Source organism: Callospermophilus lateralis, chromosome 13 (genome assembly GCF_048772815.1).
Source record: "Callospermophilus lateralis isolate mCalLat2 chromosome 13, mCalLat2.hap1, whole genome shotgun sequence".
NCBI classification, from domain to species: Eukaryota; Metazoa; Chordata; class Mammalia; order Rodentia; family Sciuridae; genus Callospermophilus; species Callospermophilus lateralis.
The window spans coordinates 52,546,972-52,574,070 of record NC_135317.1 but is presented as its reverse complement, the minus strand read 5'-3'; the positions used below and the strand labels follow the sequence as shown (position 1 = coordinate 52,574,070).

The window sequence follows — 27,099 nt, the reverse complement described above, 5'->3', positions numbered from 1 at the left end:
TATCTTTGCCCGATTCATATTTATTTGGTTATAGTGATATAGAGTATGACCAAATATTTAAATTATACTACTATAATGTCAATGGGTTCCAGTTTTCCTTTGAAAAGAACAAATAACTATATTATTCTACCATGAAGTTTAGAATTTAATATTTAAACCATTCAGGTCTTTAAGGTTCACATTTAGAACAATTTAATGATAGGATAAAATTAATTTAGTTCCTATACCTCAAGATTAAAGTAAATTTCCTAAATCAAAATTGATAAACTGCTATGCTAAACGTAGTGAGGAATAAGAAAAATCAAAAACTATTTTCTGTTTTCCAGGAATTTAAACTATAAGCATTTTTTGTTGTTGTTCGCTTGCTTTGTGGTGTGTGGTACTAGGGATTGAACCCAGGAGTACTCTATCACTGAGTTACATCCCAGCCCTTTTTATTTTTTATTGTGAGGCAGGGTCTCCCTCAGTTGTTCAGGCTGCAGTTGAACTCAAACAGGAAGATTCTCCTGCCTCAGCTTCCTGAGTTGCTGGGATTACAGGTTTGCACCATTATGTCTAGCTCAAATTGAACTATAATTTTAGAGAAGATATAAAAACATTTAAAAATATACTTAACATCCATTATAGAGGTCACATCTAAAGTAAGCAAATTTTTTGTCAAATAAATTACAGATCAGTATATAGGCTTTTAATGGCATAGGAATTTAGAAATGAAAGATAGCAAATGAGGCTTACATAACAGTTTTAATTTCTCATTTCAACTAATGCATTTACTCTCCAAAAAATTCTGAAGTAGATACTATTAAGATACCAGTTTTATAAATTAGAAAGTAAAGATAAAGTAAGTAAGTTGTACAAAAATACACTGTATAATAAACCTTGGAGGTAAGATTTGAACACAGACTTTCTAATAGCTGGATACTTAATCCATTATGGTACAGTTGATGTCTTCTTAAATTTCAATAATACAAAATGTTTACCACTGCTCTGTGGAAAATGCAGTGAATTAGATTCAAAGCCTCTTTTTTAAAAAAATAAATGAATGAATGCTTTTTCTCCCCCCACCACAAAAAAGCTCTTTTTAAAATTTATAATATATTCTAATCACTAAAGCAAAACGTGACTAATGATTAATAAACTACTAGCATGCATGTGTGTGAACATACATATTTACACACATACAGAAAATTAATTAGAATTTTGTAAATAGTGTTCAGTATTTAAGAACTAGTTTTTTCTGAAATTTCTTTCTGGTCAGATTATTAAAATTTCCATGATGGCAGTTGCATTCAACATTTAATCCATTTCAGAGTTTTAGTTAACACTGTCAATCATGTTTCCCTTTCCCTTTCCTTTAGAAAGAAAAAGTAGAGAAGAAACAGATAATTTAGAATATTTTTTTCCTGTTTTTGATGCTAATATCATATACTTGTGCATAGTCTCTAGGCAAACTTTATTTTAAAAATGAAGACTTGAGGGCTGGGGTTGTAGCTCAGTGGTACAGTGCTTGCTTAGCATGTGTAAGGCACTGGATTCAATTCTCAGCACCACATATAAATAAATAAAAATAAAGTTTTATCAACAACTAAAAAATTAAAATTTAATAAAAAAGAAATCTTCAATTACTGAGAACCAAATTTCCAAATATTGAGCTATTGATATATTTCTCAACTGAACAGAATACTATATTATGCTCTATGATTTTTTTCTATATTGGATACTGGAGCAAATAATCCAAATCCTGACTAGTGTTGGCAATTGATCTAATTAAGCAATTGGTATAATTGTTTAATTGACTGGGTTCTTGGTTATCATATGGGGATAATCTTAGATTTATCTTTTATTTAAGACAATTAGGTTGAGACTAACCTGGAAATATTTCTAGAACCTATCTAGGGGAAAAACAAAACAAAACAAAACAAAAAACTCACCGCATTCATTCCTTGCCCAAAAAATGGGACTATGGCATGAGCCGCATCTCCCATCAGCACACAATGTGATTTAAAGTGAAAGGAAGAACACTTTACAGATATCATGGGCTGGGCAGGCAACAAAAAGAAATCTTCCACCAGGGCTTGCCTTCAGAAGAAAGTAAGCAGAATAAAAAGACTTTAAACTTAGTATTAAATTCTGCTGGATTCTTTCAAAGTTGCTGGCTTTTTTTTTAATTCAAGATTTTACTGAAAAACACACAAGAATGTCAAGAAGAAAATAGGAAAGGGAAAAGTGAAGTTTCTACCAGTCTTAAAATTCCATTGTTCTAATTAACTTCTTGATTTGCAACAATATTAATCATATCCCAAAAGAACAAGCTTGACCACATTTGAACAATTTGAAATATTTCTGTGTCATATGTGATGTCATGAAGACATTATCATGCACATAGGTCATGGAATTTTTAAATGCATTGGTATACTTTAGTATTCTATGGAAATATTGAACAAACACTGTTATGCATTTGATTATCTACAACAAACCAAAATTAAAATTAATATAAATCCAGTGAATTTGGAAATGAACAATAGCAACCAGAATAGTATTTAGGGGGACTGGAATATGTTAATCACAGGGCACAAAATTTCAGAAGGAAAAATTCAAGAGATTTATTGTGCAACATGATGACTAAGACATAAAACAAACAAAAACACCCTCTAGCATTTATAATGCATCTATAGGGGCTTTGTGAAAGCTATAAATAGAGAAACAGTACATACCCTCAAGTATCTTAAATCTGACTGGAGAAGCAAGAAATAGTCATGGAAAAATTTTAAAAGTAATAAGGGCTAAATGTGATGTGCAGACACATTCCATGTTTGAGAAGGAGAGATCAATACAGACTGATTTTTGTCTACAGGAAAAGAAGGTAAACTAGCAATTTTTTAAAAGACCTACTAAGGGCCAACAGTGAACTCTCCCTTTCTCCTTGTTTATTGGATTTTCTTAACTACCCTAAAAAGTAGGAACTATGATACCATTTTAAAGGTGAAACTCAAGAAAATAAGGGGCAGAAGCAATATTAAAATCCTGGTCTATTATAGCCTGAATGTTTATGTTTCCATAAAATTCATATGTTGAAATCCCAATCCTCAATGTGATGATATTTGGCCTTTGAGAGGTGATTAGATCGTGAGAGCAGAGCCCCCATGAGATTAGGTTACTATTAGATTGGTTGGTTTTATTTCTTTTCTTTTTCATGTTTTTAAGATAGTATCAAAGGCACTGGACCACAGGATAGTATCCATGTTCACTAAGCAAACACTACACTCCTTAGATTACTAATAAATTGGTTGATTTTATTTCTTTTCTTTTTCATGTTTTTAAAATAGTATCAAAGGCACTGGACCACAGGACTAATGGCCTCATAAGAGACCCTAGGGAGACCCCTTTTCCCTTCTACTGTGTGTGTTCACAGGGAGAAACTGCCTTCTATGAACTAGGAAGCAGGCCCTCATCAGGCACTGACACTGCTGGTACCATGTCAGTGCACATTCCAGGCCTCCAGAACTGTGAGAAATAGATTTCAGTCACTTATAAGCCACCTAGTCTATGGGATTTTTGTTATATAACAGTCTGAACAGAGTAACATATATTCTTCTGGCAGCATTGGGCTGCCTTCATAAGGATATTATTGGTGCAGAAACAGAGCTGGATTCCAGGAGGAAAAGTCAGTGAGAGAAGAGGCCCTTCTGAGAGTACACAACCTAGTTCAAAGGAAGGGTAATGACATAGGTTAGAATAGCAGCAGATCTAAAGCCAGAAAGCTAATACAATCAGCTGTCAACTGTGCGTAACTTAATGTCTACAGGTCCTGTGCTAAATGATTTGTAAGCATGATCTCATTGACTCATAGTAATGCTTTGGGTTAGGTACTATTATTTATCAGCATTTTACCATGAGAGACCCAAGACAGGAAAAGTGATATAACCAGTAAGTGTTGGATCTGAGAATGAGGTTGCTAGATGTATCTGCTCTGTATTTCCCAGTAGAAGGAAACACAGCCAAGTCCAAGGAGTTCAAGGAGCCTGAGGAGCCTGCACAGATACATGACAGCCCTAGGACATTGGTGGCTTGTCTTTCCAGGAGAAACTGGACATGGCATGAACTTTTTCAGAATTCCTGCTCACAGCAGAACATTCACTTAGACTTTTGCTCTATGTAGACTTCTGTCCAGGTTACTTCATAATCCGTCATGCTAATCAAAACAAATAAATTGCATAAACTTTATTTGGAATAATTCAAACCAATAAAGCAAAAGGCATAATTGTACATTTTGAAACTTACTTTCCAATTAGAGGGATGGAGTCCGGAAAGTACTTCTGGAAGAAATCCAGCACATCTGTCCTGGTTAGAAGTTTTTCAAACTCTTCAAAGGGCATGAACAAAGTGCACGTGAAAGATTTATTCTGTGAAAAGAAGAGGGAACAGAGTGAGAAAGAAAAGTGGATTCCTGAATTGCAGGGCTTCTTTTAAGGACCAAGGAGCTCTAGTAAGGAATATCCAAGCAGACAGAAAAGGCATCATCATTTTGTCCCCATCTCTAGAAGAAAGCTCTGCTAAGTCCCAGGGGTTCTCCTGGGCTTCCTTGCTTATTTATTAGTAGAAGTTCTACCATCTAAACTTTCCATGTTCACTAAGCAAACACTACACTCCTTAGATTACTAATAGACTGGTTGATTTTATTTCTTTTCTTTCTCGTTTTTTAAGATAGTATCAAAGGCACTGGACCACAGGATAGACCACAACAGGAGGAAAAAGACCAACCAGAGAACAGATGATGAGATCTACATAGGAAAAAAGCCTCAGGGTCTAATGAAAGAAAACCCAAGCTCTTTTTTGATAATGTATATTCCAATGTCTTACAGACCTTGAAGGCTAGAGGTTCTTCATAATATGTAACCTAAATCTCTTTCCCCTTACTGGGGGAGGCATTTCCTTCCAGACTGTTTTTGATGAAGATGACACATAAACTCCCATTATTAATTAAACTAAGTTAAACCTCCTTTCCAAAGTAAATAATTGGACTTCCTTCCCAGGTTTTTCCTTAATAACCTAAAGCTTTCAGATATAATCACTAAATTGATTAAACAATGAAGAGATCAATTAGGTATTCACATACTAGGTATAAAAGTAAGTAACAAAAAACATTCATCATAGATGCAAAATGAGAATTGGTAAGAAGTTCTATATACTACCATGTTAGGAAGTGCAATCATCATGAAGGTATTTCTAGGCCAAATATGCAGATAATTCGGTTCCATGGCATACTGCAGAAATAAAAAGCATATATATGTTTGATTAGTGCTCGGATATAGCACATCTATAAAACTGACTCTGCTTTATATTGTTTTCACAGTAATTTCAATCAATATAATATACATTGTGATACACATATCTGCTGTTACACAAAATAGAAGTTGGTTAGAAAATACTTTACATTCTGTCTTTATAAGCTCCACCTTAGGTAGGTTTTTGATACCAGGTATAATTCAAGATTGAAAACATGCTATAGTATGTTTTCTCTCTTTCTCTTTTTCCATATATATGCATACACATATGCATATATATATTTACACACATATATTTATGTAAAAAACATATAATACAAATAAACAAAATATATATGAGGATAGATATATAGGTGTGAGTGTATATATACATAATAATTTAGACCTTATTTTGGTACTTTTTTATACTGTACAGGAAAATTTTAAGCTTAAATTTCACAAGGCTAACAAAATTTTGTTTCCCACAACATAAATAGTAGGAAGAAGTCTTATCTCTTAAGTGGAATAAATACTAAAAGAACAGTGTAATTGAAACAGAGAGCTCCCGAACAAACTTCCTCAACAAAAGTTGAGAAAGAATAAATATCTTCCTCATGCCGAGGACAGATGCCAAGGAAATTAAAACTGACACATTCTCTGGCTAAGCACAGCCTCGCAAAATCTACATATGTGTCACCTGACTTTTATTTGTATAAACTTTAACCATTTATGTGGGGTTGGTGGAGAAACAATCTAGCTGCTTCTCCCAGTTTGATCTAAGGGCATAAAATTTACTTTTCCTTTTTCTATCCTGTGCTTATTTCTTCTGCAGGCAGATAGCTAGATTAGGTCAGCTAGGGTCCAGGCAGGCTAGGTGTCCACCCTGGCATTTTCACACTGTATTAAGGTTTTTGTGTCTTAGGAGAAGGGTCTGTGCCTGCCAGGCAGGGAAGTACTTGGGGGCTGGTGTGGTTAAAGGAAGGGATTTGTATAAAAGGGGAAAACATAGATTAGGTAAGAAGTAAAGGACAGTGGCTTTGTGTACAACCAGACAGAGGGGGCATAAATGAGCCTAGCATTTTGGGAGGGTCCTGAGGAGGCCAGCCTGCAGGAAGAAAACATCCTTGCCTTCCCTTCCTGCTATCTTTTGTATCTGTGACCATGTTGCCATTAAAACTCCAAAAGCTAAGGAGTGAGGAGAATTAACAACTGAAACCAATTTTGTTTGTCATTCACTGCAACAGTAATTAGAATAGTTTGGAATATAATATATATTTTCTGTCTTCCTCAGAAAATGGTTTCTATGTCATTGAGATAAAGAGAGAGAGTAGGATGCCAAGAACATACTAATATTCACACATACTCCATGATCCTAGAAAATAATCCTTTAAATATTCAGCCTCTATAGTACCAAATCATGCTCTCAGTAGATATCCTTAGGAATAGCAATCCCCAGGTCAGACTCAGCAAAATCCCATTAGTCCACTCACCATAAGTACCTCCAAACATAAAAGGACAAGGCAAAAGAGTTTGTTATCGATACAAAAACAACTTTTAAGATGAACCTCCAGGATGGAGGTATAGCTTAGTGCTATAGTACTTGCCTAATATGTGGGGAGCTCTGGGTTCCATCTCCAGCACTACAAAACACACACACACACACACACACACACACACACACACACACAGGAACCCAAAGGCTTTTTTTTTTTTTTTAACCAACCTCTCATTCCCACTCTAGTCACCAGAGATAAGAGTTCAAATGTCTGTTGTATACACATTAGGTAAAAGAAAGAAAAGGGCAGGGGAGAGGAAAAATGAGAAAGCTTCATGGGTTTGAGGGTTTCATGTAAAAATGTTCCCATGTCTGAGTCATATTGCCATGTCAAAGCACTTTCTAAATGGCTAAGTAGTCCTAGCTACCTGGGAGGCTGAGGTAGGAGGATCAAGAACAGCCTGGGACACACAGCAAGATCCCATCTCAAAAACAAATGCAAACAAACAACAGAAAAAGCACTCTTTCATAAAAGAGTGTGTTTGAAAAAAAAGAATGCATAATCTTTACTATTAATTATCTACAGTTAGAAAATAAATGGCTGTCTTAAATCTACTTTGGTGGGAACTATTCTACTTAAGTCTAGGACAATTTTTCAACAGAATTCTGTTACCCTGAAAAATCCAGAATAGGACCCACCTGAAAACCATAAAGTAATCACTGAAAAATTAATGAATATATTTTTGACCAGGAGTAAGAAATAAAAAGGCAATAAAACATTGAAGTATGGATTTGACTGACCTATACAGTTGGGACAGTATGCAACACCACTGTCCCAAACTGACTAGCTGTCCCCAAACTGACTAGCTAGGATAGATTAAGTCAGCACCTTTAAAATGACTATTTTGTAGGCAAATCAAGCATTTACTGTCACCTACTTAGAAGTCAAAATTCTTATTGCTTTTGTTAAAATTTTAATTATCCTTAACAGGTTCCTATTGTTATTTGGTAAGGACAAAGCAAATAAAATTTAAATTTTTATTATATATTTAAAATATTAGAATGTTCTAAATTTTTTAAATTTAATTTTATACTTTAAAGATATATTTCATTTCACATGTAAAATATTAAAATATTTTAAAATAAAATTTTTACTTTTAAAAATAAAATGAATGAAAACAAATTTTATGTAAAAATTTGCATACACTTATTTGCCTCTGGTGACACTTATTGTTTAACAGAAATACTAGGGAATGAGAAAACACAATGAAAATCTCTTTGCAACAGTTTATTTGATTTATTATTTAACATTTAATTAAATCATGGTTATAAATATCTTGGATTGTCAGTGTACTGGAGAATTGGGTCCCAATCTGTTTTCTTTTCCCAAGAGAACATAGACAAATGACATTATCATAATAATACAAATCCGATGTGTGTTTCCAGTAGAGTGGTTAAAACTATACTCTTTTCTATCTCACTCAAGAAAGCATATCAAAAGATTGAGTGAGAGTGATATAATGATGTTATTAAAGCGATACCTGCACATCTGATTTGCTATCAATTACAAAGTTCTTGTGGTAGACCTCAAAACTGCTCAAGACATGTCACTAAGAGCCACTACACTAGAGTACTCTCCTTCGCTCCTAGGGAGAGGGATGTGGAAAGGGAAAGGACTTACATCCCCATTCTTTGGTGGAATAGTCAACTCCATGTACCCATGAGGAATGTATTGCTGACTGTAATCAAAGCAGGGTTTCTTCATGAGGTAATTTCTAACTGTTGAATACGCTCCATCACATCCTACAATGAGGTCATAAGTGATGTCTTTGGGGACTTTGTCAGATCTGAAAAACAGAATGAATCATCACCATTCCCTTCCCCCCACCCACCACCACAAAAATAATCTGGTGAAAATGATGATGTACTTCTCTTAAGGTATGAAAAGTAGTAGATCAATGGGTAAATCAAAAAATTCACTTTCATGTGCCTAATGTAGAGCTTTGAGTTAGTAGATATAAAATTAAAGTGAAAACACTTATCCCAGTAATGGTTTTGCTTATGAGAATGAGAATAATAGACAAACATACTGATTACTGAAGATATGTTAGCCCATGAAAGTGTGTCAAGGAGTTGGTTTCTCTGCATGAAGGAAGAGAATCTTGAGAAAAGGGTAAGGTGTTCCAAGTGCATGAATGAACAGTACTTTTATATATTCCAGATGTATAAATGAATGTATGAACAACTGCATGGATGTGATCAGGATTTTCTAGGATTAACAAGTTTGGCTTGAGCAAAGGGTATCAGAAGATAAGCTTAACACTAGAATACAGTTGTCCCTCTTTATTCTTCAATGTTGGTTCCAGGATACCCAAATCTGCTGATTTCCTTATGTAAAATAGGATGGGATTTACATATGACCAATGTACATCCTCCCATCTTCTTTAGTTCATCTCTGGATTTATAAAACCTAAAACAATGTACCTGCTGTACCTGCTCAGTACAGATGCAATTTTTTTTTTCAGTTTTGATCTGAAATTGGCTGAATCTATGGATAAGGAGCCCATAGATTTGTAGGGATATCTGTAAAATGTCAAATGTGTGGAGGGGAGAAAAAAAATCAGGATGCAAGGATAAAAGGTTTAAATTCTTACTGCAGAGGGAAAAATAAATTTTTCCAGTAGAAGGATAACGTATTAAGAGTGGTAATTTAAGAAAACTCACTTAAGAAAATTTGAAGTGGAGGCAAAATACAGGTAATAGCAATAGCTTACATGTGCAGGATGAGAGCAGGACACTGCTGGGCAGCAGGAAGAAGGAATTCAGACCTGCAAGTCAGTGGGGTGCAAGACAGACTGCAGTGTGTTTACAGTTTTAATGGGTAAAAATAGGAAAAAGGTCACATCAAGAATAGTTCTAATTATGTTGGTAATGATACCAAGGAAGACAGGAATGGGAAAGGTTTGGGGAGAAATAGATGATTAAGACATGAGTTATTTGAAATAATGGCAAGATGCACCTGTGGTTGAGAAATTAACATTCATTGATTAGGACTTTAATAAGGATTGAGAATTTGAAAACAGAGGCCTGGACCAGAGATGCTCATTTTAAATCCACATCGTTTTATGAGTGGTTGTGGAAGTCATGAGTGGGGATCCCAAGAATGGGCTACCATGCTTAGAATAGTAGAAAAAATACAGTCAGCCAAAGTGAGGCAGAGAAAGAGTACCCAGAAAGAGGACAGAAGAAACAGGGTAGCCAGGGTCACCTATTTCCAGGAAAGAGAGAGTTGGAAGCAGAGTGGTCTCCAGTGTCAAAGACTAAGAAGATGAGAGAGCATGAAAATTAAGACAAATTACTGGTGCTGGTATTCAGTAGGCACCCAGAGCCTATTTTCAATCTAAAATTTCTTGAGTCTAGAAACTGTGTGAATTACCCTTTTAGTAATCATTTAACTCTTTCAAAAGAGACAAAGAACAAAGTTTACAGATACAATTCTCCATTCCAGGCCTCCACCCCTCCACCTCCTAGTAGTCAAGAACTTGCCCCATTGATTACCCAAGCACTGTGACCATCCCTTCCTCGAGATTGCACTTTACCAGCTTGTGGCCAAAATGCACTTTCACATTGGGGTGTTTCTCAACAGCTGAGGAAACAAAGAAGGGAAATTGAACAGACATTTCAATTGTTTCACTTGATCAAATTGAATCTTAATCATTTTCTGGGAAGAATATGATATATTTATTCTTAACAATGTAAAACAAATTTGTTAAAATGGTAGTTCAACAAATTTTGGCAAATTCAAAATAAAAATCAGTTATACTCACAGTTTTTAAAAATATGGAGCTCAGTGGTAGAGGGCTTGCCTAGCATGCACAAGGTCCTGGGTTCTATTCCCAGCACAACACCCACACCCACACACATACACATGTACACACACACAATTGCATTTCTGCAAACTCTTGCATTCCAGTAATTGTTAGTGCCCCTGTTAAGAAACAGGCATCATATTTCAAAAGTTAGCTCCAATTTAAGGTTTTATTATGATTAGAGATATTTGGCCAAACTCCTTTCCTCATATTATACATGTCTTGCTATCTCTTTTTAGCAAGTCCTCTGGACTTCTAATTCAAATTGTCACAAGTATAGACGGACTATTGATTTGTTGAGTCTTTTTGGAATCAAACACTGGCATATTGCCAGGCCTGGTAGCACATGCTTTTGATTCCAGTGACTTGGAAGACTGAGGCAGAAGGATCCCAAGTTTGAGGCCAGCCTAAGCAACTTATTAAGACCTTGTCTGAAAATAAAAAATAAAAAAGGTTGGGGTATAATTTAGTGATAGTGAGTTCAATCCCTAGTGCTGGGGTTGAGGGGAAACCACTGGAATTGTTAGGAGGGAAAAAGGAGTAAAGAGTAAGAAGCTTTGAAACATGAAAGGGGGGAAAAGAGTAAGAAGTTTTGAAACACAGTTGAATAAAGAAATTGTTTTATTGCTTTTTTCTTTGCCTGGTAATAATCTATAAAACAGAGTGAATTTTATTTTCTGAACTAACAATCAAATTTTATTACAGTAGTACAATAATGATTTTTGACCCTATTAATGCTCATGAATAGAAGATCTATAAGTAGGCTATTTGTTGTTTTTAAAAGTACAAATCAGAATACAGGTATTAGAGCTGGAATAAATCTTGGAGATGACTTAGTTCAAAACCCTTCATCTTAGAGTACTCAGAATCCTGGAAGAAAAGGTAAAATCCTTGAGTTCACACATAATAAAAATTTAAGTACAAGTCCATCAAATTGTATACATTAATTTAGTAGTGGTTTTTTAGATGTCAAAAATTAAATTAAAAATACTGAATTTGAAAAAACTTAGAGGAAATGAGATACGGGTTCTGACTTCCAACTCAATATTCCTAATTTATCTCTTTATTTCATCTCAATATGTCTTCTTCTGCTGTGTTTGTTGGATTGATTTAAGGTCTGAAGATTTTAGGAGTCTTGAATATCAGATTGGAAGTTTTTGAATATTTAAATATGAGAGTTGCTAAACCAAAGAAATTTATCTATGTATATAAAAAAATCTTTTGGTAAATAACTTGACAGAAATCAGAGTTTATCTGATAGCGGAGAAGCCATTTTACAAATATAAAGGGTGTTCATAGAATAAACTTTTTTTTTTTTTTTACTAATTTTCTACATAAATTTATAGCATTGTGCAATAATTTTTTCCACCAAACACTGGTTTTGGATATGATGCTTTAAAAAACAACAACAACAAAAAAAAAAAAAAAACGGTTCTACAGTCAAAGACATAGAGAAATACTGAACACTATGGCTCCCTTGAGCTGTCCTGTGCTGGTCCCCAGTCACATGAAATATGCTTGGAATGTGGCTAGTCCAAATTGAGAAATGTTGCATGCCCTGGATTTTGACAACTTAATATATATGTACATACATATGCATACAGCAATAAAAATAGCTCATGAGTAATTTATATTGATTATACATTGAAATGAAAATATTTTAAACATATTAGGTTAATATATTTTATTAAGGGTCAGGGGGTGTTGCCCAGTGGCATGCAAAACCCTGGCTTCAATTCCTAGCATTAAAAAATACATATACAGTAAGTCTTATTAAATTTTATTTCACTCATTTTTAATATTTTTTAAGTGTTGTTTATGTAAAGCTGCAAATTACACCTGTGGTTGATATTTGTGGCCCCAGCTGCTTTAGAAACTCCACAGTGCTAATTGGTATAATAAAGGCCCTGAGAAATACTGCAAATAAAGAAAAGCCAGTTTCAACAGGCTTGATGAAGGATTTAATCACACTTCCTGATCACACATTCTTTTTCTGTCTTGTTTTGCTTAACAATTAATAACATTCCAGAGAACAGTGAACCATGAAACAATCCTGCATGAAATGTTGATGCAAGGATACAATTTAGCTGCAATCCTTTCCAACAGGAGGTTGTTTAGTTAGAGAGATATGAGCATGTATAATTGACTGAATATGTATGGCTCACACATCTTATGCCTTGCAAAGAAATGCAGAACTTTATATGCCAAGTGAAGATTGAGTTAAGAGAATCAGCATTCATTTTATTAATATATTCGTGGTGTTTATAAAATTATGTCCTGTGCACCACTAGATTGTACTTTCTCCATGTTTTAGTGCCTTAGTATTAGCAGGTGTTTCATTGATATTAGAGGCGGAAACTGAGTAATTAAAAGCATGGACTTTGGAATAAACAGACTCAAGTTAAAATCCAGATTCTACTACTAATTAACAGTGTGACCTAATATCTCTAAGCCTCCATTTTATCATCTATAAAGTTGAGATTAAAAAATAATTCCTATCTCACATAGTTGTTGACAGAGTTATATAAATCAATGCACATAAGCCTGATGCTTCAAAGAATGTTTATTATTTTTTTTAATCTTAGTAAAACTAGAGGTTTCTGTAAAGAGGTTGTCTTAGGTCTACTATACTGCTAAAAACTGGTTTGTAGTTTATTTGCTTTCTTAGCTTCATTATGAATACATCTCACCAAGCAGTCCCACCTTACTCACCTATCTATCCGAAAGATAGTCTGCTAAATTTAACTGAAGGAATGGGATTAAGAATTCCATGCCCTGTTTCCAAAGTTCTTGATGAATTAGCTAGAATGATTCCCCCAAATCATTCAATTGAATCTGTTCAATTCTTCAATTCATTTCATTTCATTTTAATTCAATTCATCCTGACAGGCATGTTACAAACTCTCTGTGAGGGGACTGTGGGGAAACAAAGAGAGATCATGTTGAGCCTCTTATCCCTGAAGATGGGAGGTTGCTGGACTACATCAAGAGGAACTGGTTTAAAAGAAAAGAAACACTTAAGCGTCATGTGTTTCTGGAGATGAATCCGTTTAGTACAAATGCTGAAGAGAAGAAACTATAATGATCTATGCTTAAAGTTAGTAAAGGCCAAAAGGTACATGGGGTATGATTGGATTGGTTATCCAAACTACAAATTTAATTTATAATCCAGTGACTTTTCCATTAATGAGCAAACCTTTTTAGTTACTCAAATTAGAAACCTCAGGGTTTTATTGTACACGTTCCTCTTTCTCAGCCTCCTCTGTCCCTTCTCTCTTTTGGTCTCCTACAAATATCATTAATCTACACCCTCCCCTCCAAACATGTTGCTTAACCAAGGCCCTGTTTTTTCATTCAGGGATATGGCAACGCCCTCAAGATTGCAACCCTCTCTCAGCCTCCACACTGCTTCTTGTCTTTCTGAAATGCACATCTAATCATGTCATTTTGCAAAATTGTCTGACCATTCTGTTGTCCCTTTTTTTAAAAAAAAATATTTATTTTTTGGACATAATACCTTTATTTATTTATTTTTATGTGGTACTGAGGATTGAACCCAGGGCCTTGCATGTGTGAAGCAAGCGCTCTACTGCTGAGCCACAACCCCAGCCCCCTATTGTCCCTTTTGACTGTGAGTTCTTCACCAAGAGTGAGCACTCATTCATGGTAGTGCCTAAGAGACAACAGGAATTTGCACAATGAACAAACAGTTTTCTTTAAATAATTGATAAGAGCAAAAAAGAAACACTGAAGGTTGCAATACTTATACTTTTCAAGGACATTAAAATGTACATAACCTTTCTCTTTATAACCCATAAAAAGCAATAGTAAGAAAATCCCCCAAAATCATGTGACAAGATGAGTGTGCTGTCCTCAACCTGGTAAATAAAAGCATCAGACTTACCAGTCAGTAGATCCTTGTTCAAGTTTTCTCTGCTTATGGAAAGAATATACTGCAAGAGAAACAGAGTAGAAACTGTTTCTACAGACTAGAAAATATAATTCTAAGTTACTCAGCAAAAGGAAATCTTTATCATTTAGCATAGGTTGCAAGCTTAGTTTTATAACCATTGAGTTAAGTGATCTTTTAAAAAAGCACTTTAACCAAATACATGTACTAATACATGCCCAAGTTTAAACTAGGGTTTTTTTCAAAGTTTGATTAAAAACTAAATCCTTCTCTTGTAGGTACAAGAAATATTATTTCACTAAGGTAATTTCACTTTAACAATGAGTCATAAATGAAATATTTTCATCTTAGGTAACTAAATTTAGCTGTTGGGACACTTCAGTAATAATAGCATCACTAGAAGAAATGTACAATTTTCCAAAAATACTACCGTAGGCTTTCATTTTAATTAAAAAGTGTCTCTGTGTGTGTGTGTGTGTGTGTTAGATTTAGTTGTGGTGAGGCTGGAAGTTGGCAGAGACAAGATTAAACCTCACTGGGACATATGTTGGTTATTTCTGATTTCATAGGAAAGTTCAGCAGGATTGACAGTCCCATGAGACAAGGTAGGCACAGTGCCTAGGACCCTCAACACTTTAAGGCAACCGTTAAAGTGTTTTAATTTTAGATTAGTTTAGAAACAGAAGGAAAAAATAAAGTATGTACAATAATAAATATATAGTAACAAATTCAGCTTGGTTTATATTCATCTTTATATAATGCACTTATAAAATCTATTTTTTAATATTTATTATTTTGTATAGAAGTACCTACTTAGAGCCTATGCTAACTACAGTGTCTCCTTGGAATTCAAGGTAAATCTATTGCTTTAAATATTTAAAGCATATAATTTTTCTTGAGATGTCACAATATTTTTTTAACACATAAATATTAATTTATGTATCTGTAGCTTATCCCAAAGTAAAAGTTTTACATTAACAACTGAATCTAAACTTTTGTAAAATAAGTTGGTCATACCACAGTGGTAATGATGATGGAGGAGCTTCCTGTCTTTGCTGTAAATTAAAATGAACCTCTTCATTCTCTGCTGAATGGTTCTGTCTTCTGGTCTTCTATGTCATGAATCAGTTTTCCAATGGAAACCAAATGTGTTGTTCAAAGTATGTCAAGAAACATTCAAATTATGAAGATTCATTTACATTAATGTGGGGGAAAATCCTTTCCATGTTAGCTGTCAGGTTTGGTTGATGCTTGCATTATTTGAAAACTGACAGACACATCAGTGCTGCAGGGACACCAGTCTACCTCAGATCTTTGAATAGTATTGTGTTATAACTACCTATTCTGAAATGCTGATTTTTTGAAGAACAAATAAGAATAAATAAGTCAAGAGGTATAAGGTGGCTTTTGCAACCAAAAAGACACTACTAATAAAACATAGAAAAGTTAAAAAAAAAAAAAGTCTCCTTTGGGAATTCATAAGACAATAGTTATTTCAAATATGTTAGGGAAAAAAAGTGTTTGCTTTCTCCATCCCCAGTGCCTTCAGAAGAGAATGCTTCATAATAAGGTGCAGGGTACCCTTTCTCTATTTTGAGCCAAGGGGCTTAGAAATATAAATTTGGGAGTGAGCTCTGATCTGTTCTGTATATTAGACAGTATTTTGACAGTTCCCAGGGCAATTTGGGAGGAAGGCGGCAAGAGGCAGTCAGACAGGAAGAGTCTGAATGCTTCATGGGGAAAAGGACTAAGGAACAAACAATAAAATACAGCTGGAGGAGGAAAGCCAGAGAAGGGGGTCAGAAAGGTTTTATAAGTCAGATTTTGCACATGGAAGATTTCTAAATTGTTTGTGTTCCTTGAACAAAGTGGTCTCTCCATGACACATAAATCAGCAGATTCACAGGCCTTTTGAGTAAGTGAAAGGGTGAATTTCAGGACTGGATTATTGTGGTACGTAGCCAATATCACATGAGGGTCAGTGCCAAGTGGCAGAGGAGGCCAAGGAAAGGTAGGTTCCCTGGGAAGAAATCCTGGGTTCATGGAAATGGCTCTGTACTTTCACAGGCTGTGCAACTGAGTGGTTAATACCAACTTTATGTAGTTCTTACAGGCCAAGGAGGCCCCTATGTTAGAATGAGATATAATGATGCAAAAACTATAGGGAGAGGGGTGGCTGTAAATTTAGTATTAACTCAGTTCTTAAGAATCCAGAAGTAGCTGGAAGGATGGGGGAAGGGACATTTCCTCCTTCTTAATAATACAGTGAAGGCCTCCAATACCGGAACTTTCACCAACACTTTTACCCTCTTGCGGATTTATTGTTCTCTTTTTTCTTTTCCTCTACCGCCCCCTCCCCACCACCCAATACACACACACTTCTCTCTACTCAAAGTGTGGTTTGTGGACCAGCAGCATCAACCCCAGCTGGCAGCTTCTTAGAATTGCAGAACCTCAGCCTCCACTCCATCCCTGCTGAATCTGACTCTGCATTTTAACAAGGTTCCAGGTGAGTCTGAGATCTACCTGCAACAGGAATTCTGCTTGGAACAATACGAACCTCACTCTGTGCTTAATAAGACAATCCTGGGTAACAATAAAGCAAGTTGGAATTTTTCTCTTGCTGATGTGTGTTTTAGTGCATTCATTCTATCTTGAGAAAACAAACTCAGAAGGCATAATTAGATGAAAATATATATTTTCCCCAGTTTTGTTTTTTGTTGTTGTTGTTGTTGCTACTATGTGAAAAATAAGAAAAACACAAGGCAGGAAAATGAATTTTCATTCATAAACTCTTCATCACCATCTGGCCTCCGTTGTTTTAGAAATTATGGAGTACTGAAAGCATTTATGGTTCATTTTATACATTCCATTATAAGCAACTTTGGGGCAAGAAGGTTAGTTAGGGAAAGGCAACAGCATTATAAAACTCCCCAGAGTTGTTCTTGTCCATTATGACTGACAACAAATAACATACTAATTTTCTCTAATTGTAAAGGAACATGGGCGGGAAAGGGCATCCCAGGCAGCTGAACAGCAGGAGCAAAACATAAAGGCAAGAAATGGCCTAACAGTAAGAACAGTAATCATAACGAATTCTTTTTGAATGTGCATTATGGTCTGGGTCATGTTTTGAGCATCTCCTATGAATTAGCTTACTAACTAGTACATATGTTCCTGGAGTCTAATCTGAAGTGGGCAATGTCAAAGGTAGGGCTGGAGAGGAAAAGGAGGAGCCAACCAGCAAATGGCAGGTTTCATATTAGGCCTAGTTTTGATCAATGTGAAAATCATTATCTTCAGGGTAAACCCACCTGAGACTTTGTCCCATAGGGAATTGCCGATTTTCTTCCTGAAAGAAAGTGAATCATTCTTGCTCGCATGGGAACACCTTGGGATATAACCTGAAATAAGCCAGAAATAGTGATTTCAATTACAATAACATGACGACATGCAAATAAGATAAACATTGAATTTAAAATGTAATTTTCAAATATTAATAATTACAAAGGACCCTTGAAACCCAGTATAATAACAACACATGCAGTGAAAACTGTTCCTGAAATTTTTAGTTGTTTGTTTTTTTTTTCCAAGTTTAGATCTTTTAATTTTCTGATCTGATCCAAACCAAACATCACAGATTAGGGAGAATGTTTTACAATTAAAGAGGTTAAGTGATTTCCTCATAATGACATAAAGGGACATCTTGAGGGGTAAAACTTGGGACTCTTGAAGTTTAGTGCAAAGGGTTTTCTTATGCAAAGCTGTTGCTATTTGGATAACAACTGTAGGAAAAAAGAATGCAAATAGCACTCATGTTTATTTATATGATCAATTCTAAGACACACTGTCTAGCTGTGGGTATAGTAGAATGCTTGTCTTGCACCTGTGGAGGCCTGAGTTTGATTCCTAGCACCACAGGTGAAAAAAGAAAGACATATTGTCAGTGGAAATAATAGTATTATCAAGAAAAAAAATATGCCACTTCTCTTTACATTTCCAAATTTCATGACAATGGGAGGTTACATAATAAGTCCATGTGGGGGAATTTTACTATAGGTTCACAATCCCTTATTCAAACCATGGGGCTTGTTGGTTTCAGAGTTCAGGAGTTTTCAAATTTTAATCAGGTAGTATAAGGCACAAATGCTACATATCAATTAACACTTCGTGGGTCTGGTGCATCATCTCAAAATCAAACACTATTTTTGTAGCAAAACATGTTATGATTTAGATATGAGATGTGCCCCAAAAACTCATGTGTAAGACAGTGCAAGAATGTCCAGGGGTGAAATGATTAGTTTATGACAGCTGTAACTTAATAGTGGATTAATCCACTGATACAGATTTTTGTTTTGTTTTAGCCCATGGGCATTTTAACACTCATAAATAACTGCAGTTAAATATTCAATTTCGTAGGATGCAAGTCCCTTAGAAAGACTTCTGTTGAAGAAAAAACAATTCCTCCTTGCAGAAGTTGTTTACTTGATGCTTATTATCCAAAACCTTTTACATTCAGTGACTAGACTTGTGCAAGAAGAGAGACTTCTTGAAAATTTATGTAAATGAAAGCATAAGAAATTGAATGGTTTATATCCAGCTTGACATAAAACAGTCTTATCTGTACCAAAGACCTTCTTGACAGAAGAAAATAACAAGAATGCAGAAACCCATAAACTTTATATCATCTCTTACATGGTATTTAATCTTTAAATTTTAATTTGAACCAGCAGGTACACTAAAATTCTCTGGCAGCATATGCAACACAGAAAGATGGTTAGCATTAGTCATCAAGTAAACATGAGGCTTTCCTGGCAAAGCATTACACAAACCTCCAGATTTAATGGTTGTACTGAGCAATAACCAATGTGGCTCCATGTGTGTCTAGAAGTCTTATTAGCAATAGCTGGGAGATTAACTCTATTACTAGTCAAGGACCAAAGCCTTTAGTGTTTTAAACTGAGCAATTCTACCAAGTGAAAGAAATTGGCTAATATTTGTTTATTGGAATTTTTTAGTAATTTTTGCAAGGATATAATTTTTTTAAAAAAAATTGTTTAATGCATGAGGTAGGGATTTTAAAAACATTTTCAATAGGTTAAAAAATGTAATAAAGACAATATATAACCTAGTTACCATAAAATGTTTTTATTTGGCCCTTTACAGAAAGTTTGTAACCCCTGGCTAAAACGACAGAGAATAGTATGTCCAGTATATTATACCTTTCGTCATGTAATTACACTTGTTTAATGAGCTCATCTGGTTCTACCCAATAGCTAGGAAAAATTTTATCCCCTCCATTGATAAACCTTTAGTGTGTTCCTGTTGTTTATTACTGAAGTCTTTGTGTTGGCTCAATAAAGAGCATCCTCTTCTCTACCCACATGCTGAACAAAATGGCAAGGTGACAGGGTGAGAGAGGCCAAACATCACCTTCATCACTGCTAATGGGTGTTGAGGGATGTGGCTTATGTTGGGGCCAGAAGCACCTTAGCTTCCCCTAAGCAGTGTGAGACTAGGGCAGGATTCACCATGCAGGGAACAAAAAATACCGTGTGTCCCTGTAGGCAGCCTCTCAAAAAGGCAGAACAACCCTCATCATATCCCCAGTTAATTTCTTTATTTTTTTAAATTTATATGTGACAGCGGAATGCATTACAAATCTTATTACACATATAGAGCACAATTTTTCATATCTCTGGTTGTATACAAAGTATATTCACAACAATTCGTGTCTTCATACATGTACTTTGGATAATAATGATCATCACACTCCACCATCATTTCTAACCCCATGCCTCTTCCCTTGTCCTTCAACCTCTCTGCTCTATCTATAGTTCGTCTATTCCTCCCATGCTCCTGCTCCCTATCCCACTATGAATCAGCCTCCTTATATCAAAGAAAACATTCGGTATTAGATTTTTGGGGATTGGCTAACTTCACTTAGCATTATCTTCTCTAACTCCACCCATTTACCTGCAAATGTCATGGTTTTGTTCTCTTTTATTCCTGAGTAATATTCCATTGTGTATGTATGCCACATTTTTTTTTTATCCATTCATCTACTGAAGGGCATCTAGGTTGGTTTCACACTTTAGTTACTGTGAATTATGCTGCTATAAACATTGATGTGGCTGTGTCCCTGTAGTATCTGTTTTTAAGTCCTTTGGGTATAGACTGAGGAGAGGGATTGCTGGGTCAAATGGTGGTTCCATTTGCAATTTTCCAAGAAATCTCCATACTGCTTTTCATATTGATTGCACCAATTTGCAGTCCCACCAGCAGTGTATGAGTGTACTTTTTTCCCCACATCCTTGCCAACAGTTATTGTTTTGTTTGTCTTTATAATAGCTGCCATTCTGACTGGAGTGAGATGATATCTTAGAGTGGTTTTGATTTTCATTTCTCTAATTGCTAGATATAATGAACATTTTTTGATATATTTGTTGATTGATGGTATATCCTCTTCTGACAAGAATCTGTTCAGGCCCTTGGCCCATTATTGATTGGGTTATTTGTGGGGTTTTTTGGTGTTTATTTTTTGAGTTCTTCATATACCCTAGAGATTAGTGCTCTATCTGATGTGTGAGGGGTAAAGATTTGTTCCCAAGATGTAGGCTCTCTATTTACCTCACACATTGTTTCTTTTACTGAGAAGAAACTTTTTAACTTGAGTCCACCCCATATGTTTGTTCTTGATTTTAATTATTTTGCCAAAGGAGTCTTATTAAGGAAGTTGGGGCCTAATACCATATGATGGATTAGGGTCTACTTTTTCTTCTATGAGAAACAGGGTGTCTGTTTTATTCCTAAGTTCTTGATCCATTTTGAGTTGAGTTTTGTGCATGGTGAGATATAGGGGTTTAATTTCATTTTGTTGCATATAGATTTCCAGTTTTCCGAGCACCATTTATTGAAGAGGCTATCTTTTCTCCAATGCATGTTTTTGGCAACTTTGTCTAATATAAGATGATTGTAAATTTGTAGGTTAGTCTCTGTGCCCTCTATTTTGTACCATTGGTCTTCCAGTCTGTTTTGGTGCCAATACCATGCTGTTATTGTTACTATTGTTCTGTAGTATAGTTTAAGGTCTGGTATAGTGATGCCACCTGCTTCACTCTTCCTGCCAAGGATTGCTTTAGCTATTCTGGGTCTCTCATTTTTCCGACAAATTTCATGATTACTTTTTCTATCTCTATGAGGAATGTCATTGGAATTTTGATCGGAATTGCACTAAATCTGTATAGTGCTTTTGGAGGTATGGTCATTTTGATGATATTAATTCTGCCTATCCAAGATCAAGGTAGATTTTTCCATCTTCTAAGGTCTTCTTTGACTTCTTTCTTTAGGGTTTTGTAATTTTCATTATATAGATCTTTCACCTCTTTCATTAAGTTGATGCCTAAGTATTTTATTTTATTTTTGAGGCTATTAAAAATGGGGTAGTTTTCCTCATTTCCCTTCCTGAGGATTTGCCACTGATATACAGAATGCCTTTGATTTATGGGTGTTGGTTTTATATCCTGCTACTTGACTGAATTCATTTACTAGTTCCTAGAAGTTTTCTGTGAAACTTTTAGGGTCTTCCAGGTATAGAATCATATCATCAGCAAATAGTTCCAATTTGAATTCTTCTTTTTCTATGTGTATCCCTTTAGTTTCTTTTGTTTGTCTAATTGCTCTGGCCAGTGTTCCAATAACTATGTTGAATAGAAGTGGTGAAAGCAGACATCCTGGTCTTGTTCCAGTTTTTAGCAGCAATGCCTTCAATTTTTCTCCATTTAGAATGATGTTGGCCTGGGGCTAAGCATAGACAGCCTTTATGATGTTGAAATATGTTCCTGTTATCTCTAGTTTTTCTAGTGTTTTGAACATAAAGGGGTGCTGTGTTTTGTCAAATGCTTTTTCTATGTCTATTGAGATGATCATATGATTCTTATCTTTACGTCTATTGATGTGATGAATTACATTTATTGATTTCCATATGTTGAGCCAAACTTGCATTGCTGGGATGAATCCCACAAGATCTGGTACATAATCTTTTTGATGTTTTTATATTTGATTTGCCAGAATTTTATTGAGAATTTTTGCATATATGTTCATTAGAGATATTGGTCTGAGGTTTTCTTTTTTTGATGTGTCTTTGCCTGGTTTTGGAATCAGGGTGATATTGGCCTCATAGAATGAGTTTGGAAGTGCTCCCTCTTTTTCTATTTCATGAAATAAATTGAAGAGTATTGGTATTAGTTCTTCTTTAAAGGTCTTGTAGAACTTGGCTGTGTATCCATCAGGTCCTGGGATTCTCTTGGTTGGTAGACTTTTGATGGCGTCTGTTATTTTATCACTTGAAATTGATCTGTTTAAATTGTGCATATCATCCTGATTCAATTTGGGCAAATTATATGACTCTAGAAATTTGTCTATGCCTTCTATATTTTCTATTTTATTAGAGTACAAGTTTTCAAAATAATTTCTAATTATCTTTTGTATTTCTGTAGTGTCTATTGTGATATTCCCGTTCTCATGATGTATGTTAGTGATTTGAATTTTTTCTCTCCTTGTCTTAACTAGCATGGCTAAGGGTCTGTCAATTTTATTTATTTTTTCAAAGAACCAACTTTTTTGAACTTTTTGTTCTGTCAATTTTTTCAATTTCATTGATTTCAGCTCCAATTTAAATTATTTCCTATCTTCTGCTGCTTTGGGTGTTGATTTGTTCTTTTTCTAGGGCTTTGAGGTGTAATGTTAAGTCATTTATTTGTTGACTTTTTTTTTCTTTTAAGGAATGAACTCCATGCAATAAACTTTCCTCTTAGAACTGCTTTTATAGTGATCCAGAGATTTTGATATGTTTTATCTGTGTTCCCATTTATCTCTAAAAATTTTTTAATCTCCTCCTTGATGTCTTCTTTGACTCATTGTTCATTCAGTAGCATATTATTTAGTCTCCAGGTGTTGGAGTGGATTTTATTTCTCATTTTATTATTGATTTCTAATTTCATTCCATTATGATCTGATAGAATGCAGGGTAGTATCTTTACTTTCTTATATTTGCTAAGAGTTGCTTTGTGGCATAGTATATAGTCTGCTTTAGAGAAGGATCCATGTGCTCCTGAGAAGAAAGTGTATTCTCTCGTTGAAGGATGGAATATTCTATATATGTCAGTTAAGTCTAAGTTACTGATTGTGTTGCTGAGTTCTACAGTTTCTTTGTTCAGCTTTTGTTTCGAAGATCTATCTAGTGATGAAAGAGTTGTGTTAAATCACCCGAAATTATTGTGTTGTGGTCTATTTGACTCTTGAACTTGAGAAGAGTTTGTTTGATGAACATAGCTGCACCATTGTTTGGGGCATATATATTTATGATTGTTATGTCTTGTTAGTGTATGGTCCCCTTGAGCAGTACGTAGTGTCCTTCTTTATCCTTTTTGATTGACTTTAGTTTGAAGCGTACTTTATTTGATATGAGGATGGAAACTCCTGCTTGCTTCCACAGTCCATGTGGGTGGTATAATTTTTCCCAACCCTTTACCTTCAGTCTGTGGATGTCTTTGGTAGTCTGCTGGTCAGGAGAGGCAGTCCTGTGCCAGAAGCTGGGCTCCATGGGTGCCTGCTGGTGGAAGGGTAGACCCAGGCCTACTGTGAGCCTGGGCCCTGCACAGGCCAGTGTGGGTAGATCTGGGCTTGACCTCCCCTGGTAGTCTGCTGGTTGGAAGTGGTGGTCCTGTGCCAGAGGCTAGGCTCTGGTGGGTTCTGCCCTGCCAGTGGAGGTGCAGACCTCGGCCTACTGTGAGCCTGAGTCCTACACAGGCTGGTGTGAGCAGTCTGGGCTGCATCTCGACTCCCACCCACTGATACAAATTTACTGGGTGTTAACTATGAGCAGGTAGGTTGTTGATGGTGGAGGCAGGTCACTATTGATTTTCCTTTGGGGTAGGTATTGTCCTACCCCAAAGGAAAATCCCTAGTGAGCTGTCCCTAGTGTCCCTAGTGAGCTGAGCTCCCTCTGCTTTCTGGCTGTCACATACCGAGGTGCTTTTCTCTACCACACCCTCTGCCATGATGTTCTACCTCACCTTGGGGCCAGAGCTATGGAGTTAGTCAACCATGGACTAAAATTGTGAGCCAATATAAACTTTTCCTCCTTTAAATTGTTCTTGTAAGGTATTTTGGTCACAGCGAGGAAAAGCTAATTAAAACAACATTTATACTAAGTAGAATCTTAAAATTAGACCATAAAGGCTTGTGTCAGGTCAAGTTTTGTTATTAAATAAGTGATGAAAACTTTTCTATTTTCCAAGCTCTGTTGGGGTGCAGAGTTCAGAATAAGAGATTATGGTCCCATGTAATATAAATAAAATTGAATTTTATCTGCCACCTCTCATCCTGGATGCCATTTCCACACTCTTTTTTTCTTAGGCAAAGATCCAAAATCTATGAAAGCCCAGTGTCAGAAGCAGTCATCAGGTGAGGTTATAGTGACCCCTTGTACCTCAAATCCCCCAGGTTTGTCAAAAATGTCAAATTTAGAAGTTTGAAAACTTTTGTAGAATGAGTTTTCATGCAGCAGTCCTTGACATTAAATGTTTCTTCAAACCAGGATATAACAAGACCATAGAATTTTTTGAAAAACATTAAATATTATCTTCTATAAGAAAACGCAATAACAAGGTACCTGTTCTTCCAGGCCGATGGCTTTCAACGCCTGTCGTCCTCTATAAGAAAGAGCCAAGTTAATGCTTCTTCCACGTGCAAAGTTAGCCACTCGGATATCTAAGACATTGGAAGCAGACACCATGGTTAATTACACCATATAGGCAGAGGATGAGCATATTGTTGCACCTGAAACTATTACATTCAGAATTAAACTCAAAGACTCTTAAACTCTTCTAAAAATTACAAATAGTAAATGAGCATTATATTAAATGTAGATCACTGAGGCTTTAAAAATAATCCAACAGTTCTTATTTTTTAAATTTATTTTATTAAAAACATTTTTGTATTCAGAAAAATCTAAAAAAAAAAAAAAAGAGGTCAAAGAATTAGGGTCACATCTCACATTTTTCACTATTGACTTACCTTCCCTAGCTTCATATACATCAACTTGGAAATTCCTCTTTGCAAGGAAGCATGCATTTAATGACCCAACCTAGGAATCAAAACAATTTATTTTTAAAATTTTATGTAATCTCACACATAGGGGATTTTTACTGGCAAAACAAAATATTGGTGTCACGATTGTTATATTGTTTCACTCAGTTACTGCTAGAGAATACTGGTTGCAAAAATAGTAAGATTAATTCAAGATTTAGTGGTGTAGTATTAGATGTACTTTTTTTGTTTTTTTTAAACTTTTTATAGTGAAATATAACTTTAATATGGAAAGAACATGAAACAGTGTACATTGTACACTTTATAGAATAATTGGAAAGAATTTTTTGATATTAAAATCATTACTCAGATCAAGAAGTAGAAAATTACCAGTCCCCTCTAATACCACCCCTGCCACCTCCACCCAGTTACAATACTCTTACTTAGTGTAAACATTACTCTGATTTTTTGTAATAACTATCTTTGCTTCTTCATAATTCTACCATTTATGTATATGTGACTAAGCAATATAGTTTACTTTTGCCCAATTTTGAACCATATGATTAAAATAATTCTGTATTTTTTTTTGCATTTTGCTTCTTTAACACAGCATTGTATTTATGAATTCCATTCATATAATTATGTGTTAGCTTCAAGTCATTCATTTTTAGTCCTCTCTGATTCTTCATTGCAAGAAATATCACAGATATGATTCATCCATCCTACTCTCAGTGGATATTTGAGTTGTTTCTAGTCTGGGAATATGACTCACATGTTCAAGAGAACATTTTGGTACATGTGTTCTGTTACCTATCAGATAATTTTTCTCTAAGGTTTTATACATGGAAGTGGAATCTCTGCCTAAGCATCATAGGCATCTGCTGATGGTAGAAGAAGCTGAGAACTTCAACAGAATTTTTGATAGACTCATGAAGCTGGAAGCCCAAAATTTGAAGTTTGGAACACACAAACTTCTGTTGAAGAGGGCAAGTTCTGAGATATATGACTAAGACCACCCCAACCCCCACCATTGGGTAAGGACCCAAAAGAGGAGGGGGGTAAACTGGAAAGGAACCAGTGGTCAAAGGGATCAAAGTTTGGGAATTATCCCTATTCCTGAGAGGATTCTGTTTGCTGGGATTGCTGGTAACCACAGCCAACTAACAGAAGCAAACAAATTCTCTCTGGGGGGAAAAAATTACACCATTATAGGATTCAGATTCTCCATATTTGTTTATTATACAGATTCAATCATGTCCCCTTCTGCCTCAGTCTTGCTAGACTTCTTTCAGTCACTTGTATTCACAATGCTTTCTCTCACAGGGGAATTTACCATATATTATTTCCATGATCAGAAATTCCCTTCCCTCTTGATTTCATCAGCTCCCACCCAACCTCCAGGTTTCCACTCAGTTTCACTTCCTCAGGGAAGCCTTCCTTGGCCTCTCCACTTCAGATTCCCCTCTTATG

The 27,099-nt window shown here is 35.4% G+C and overlaps 1 protein-coding gene across 1 annotated transcript in view; it reads right to left on the bottom strand.

Annotated features, from left to right (window-relative positions):
* Positions 1-27,099, bottom strand: part of Kmo (kynurenine 3-monooxygenase) — a 53,084-nt gene that overhangs the window by 6,904 nt on the left and 19,081 nt on the right. The window contains 9 exon segments of the mRNA XM_076873039.1: positions 1,932-2,079; positions 4,282-4,403; positions 5,193-5,264; positions 8,441-8,606; positions 10,318-10,405; positions 14,533-14,581; positions 17,853-17,942; positions 25,214-25,311; positions 25,618-25,687. Coding sequence (XP_076729154.1) covers positions 1,932-2,079; positions 4,282-4,403; positions 5,193-5,264; positions 8,441-8,606; positions 10,318-10,405; positions 14,533-14,581; positions 17,853-17,942; positions 25,214-25,311; positions 25,618-25,687 — 903 coding nt within the window.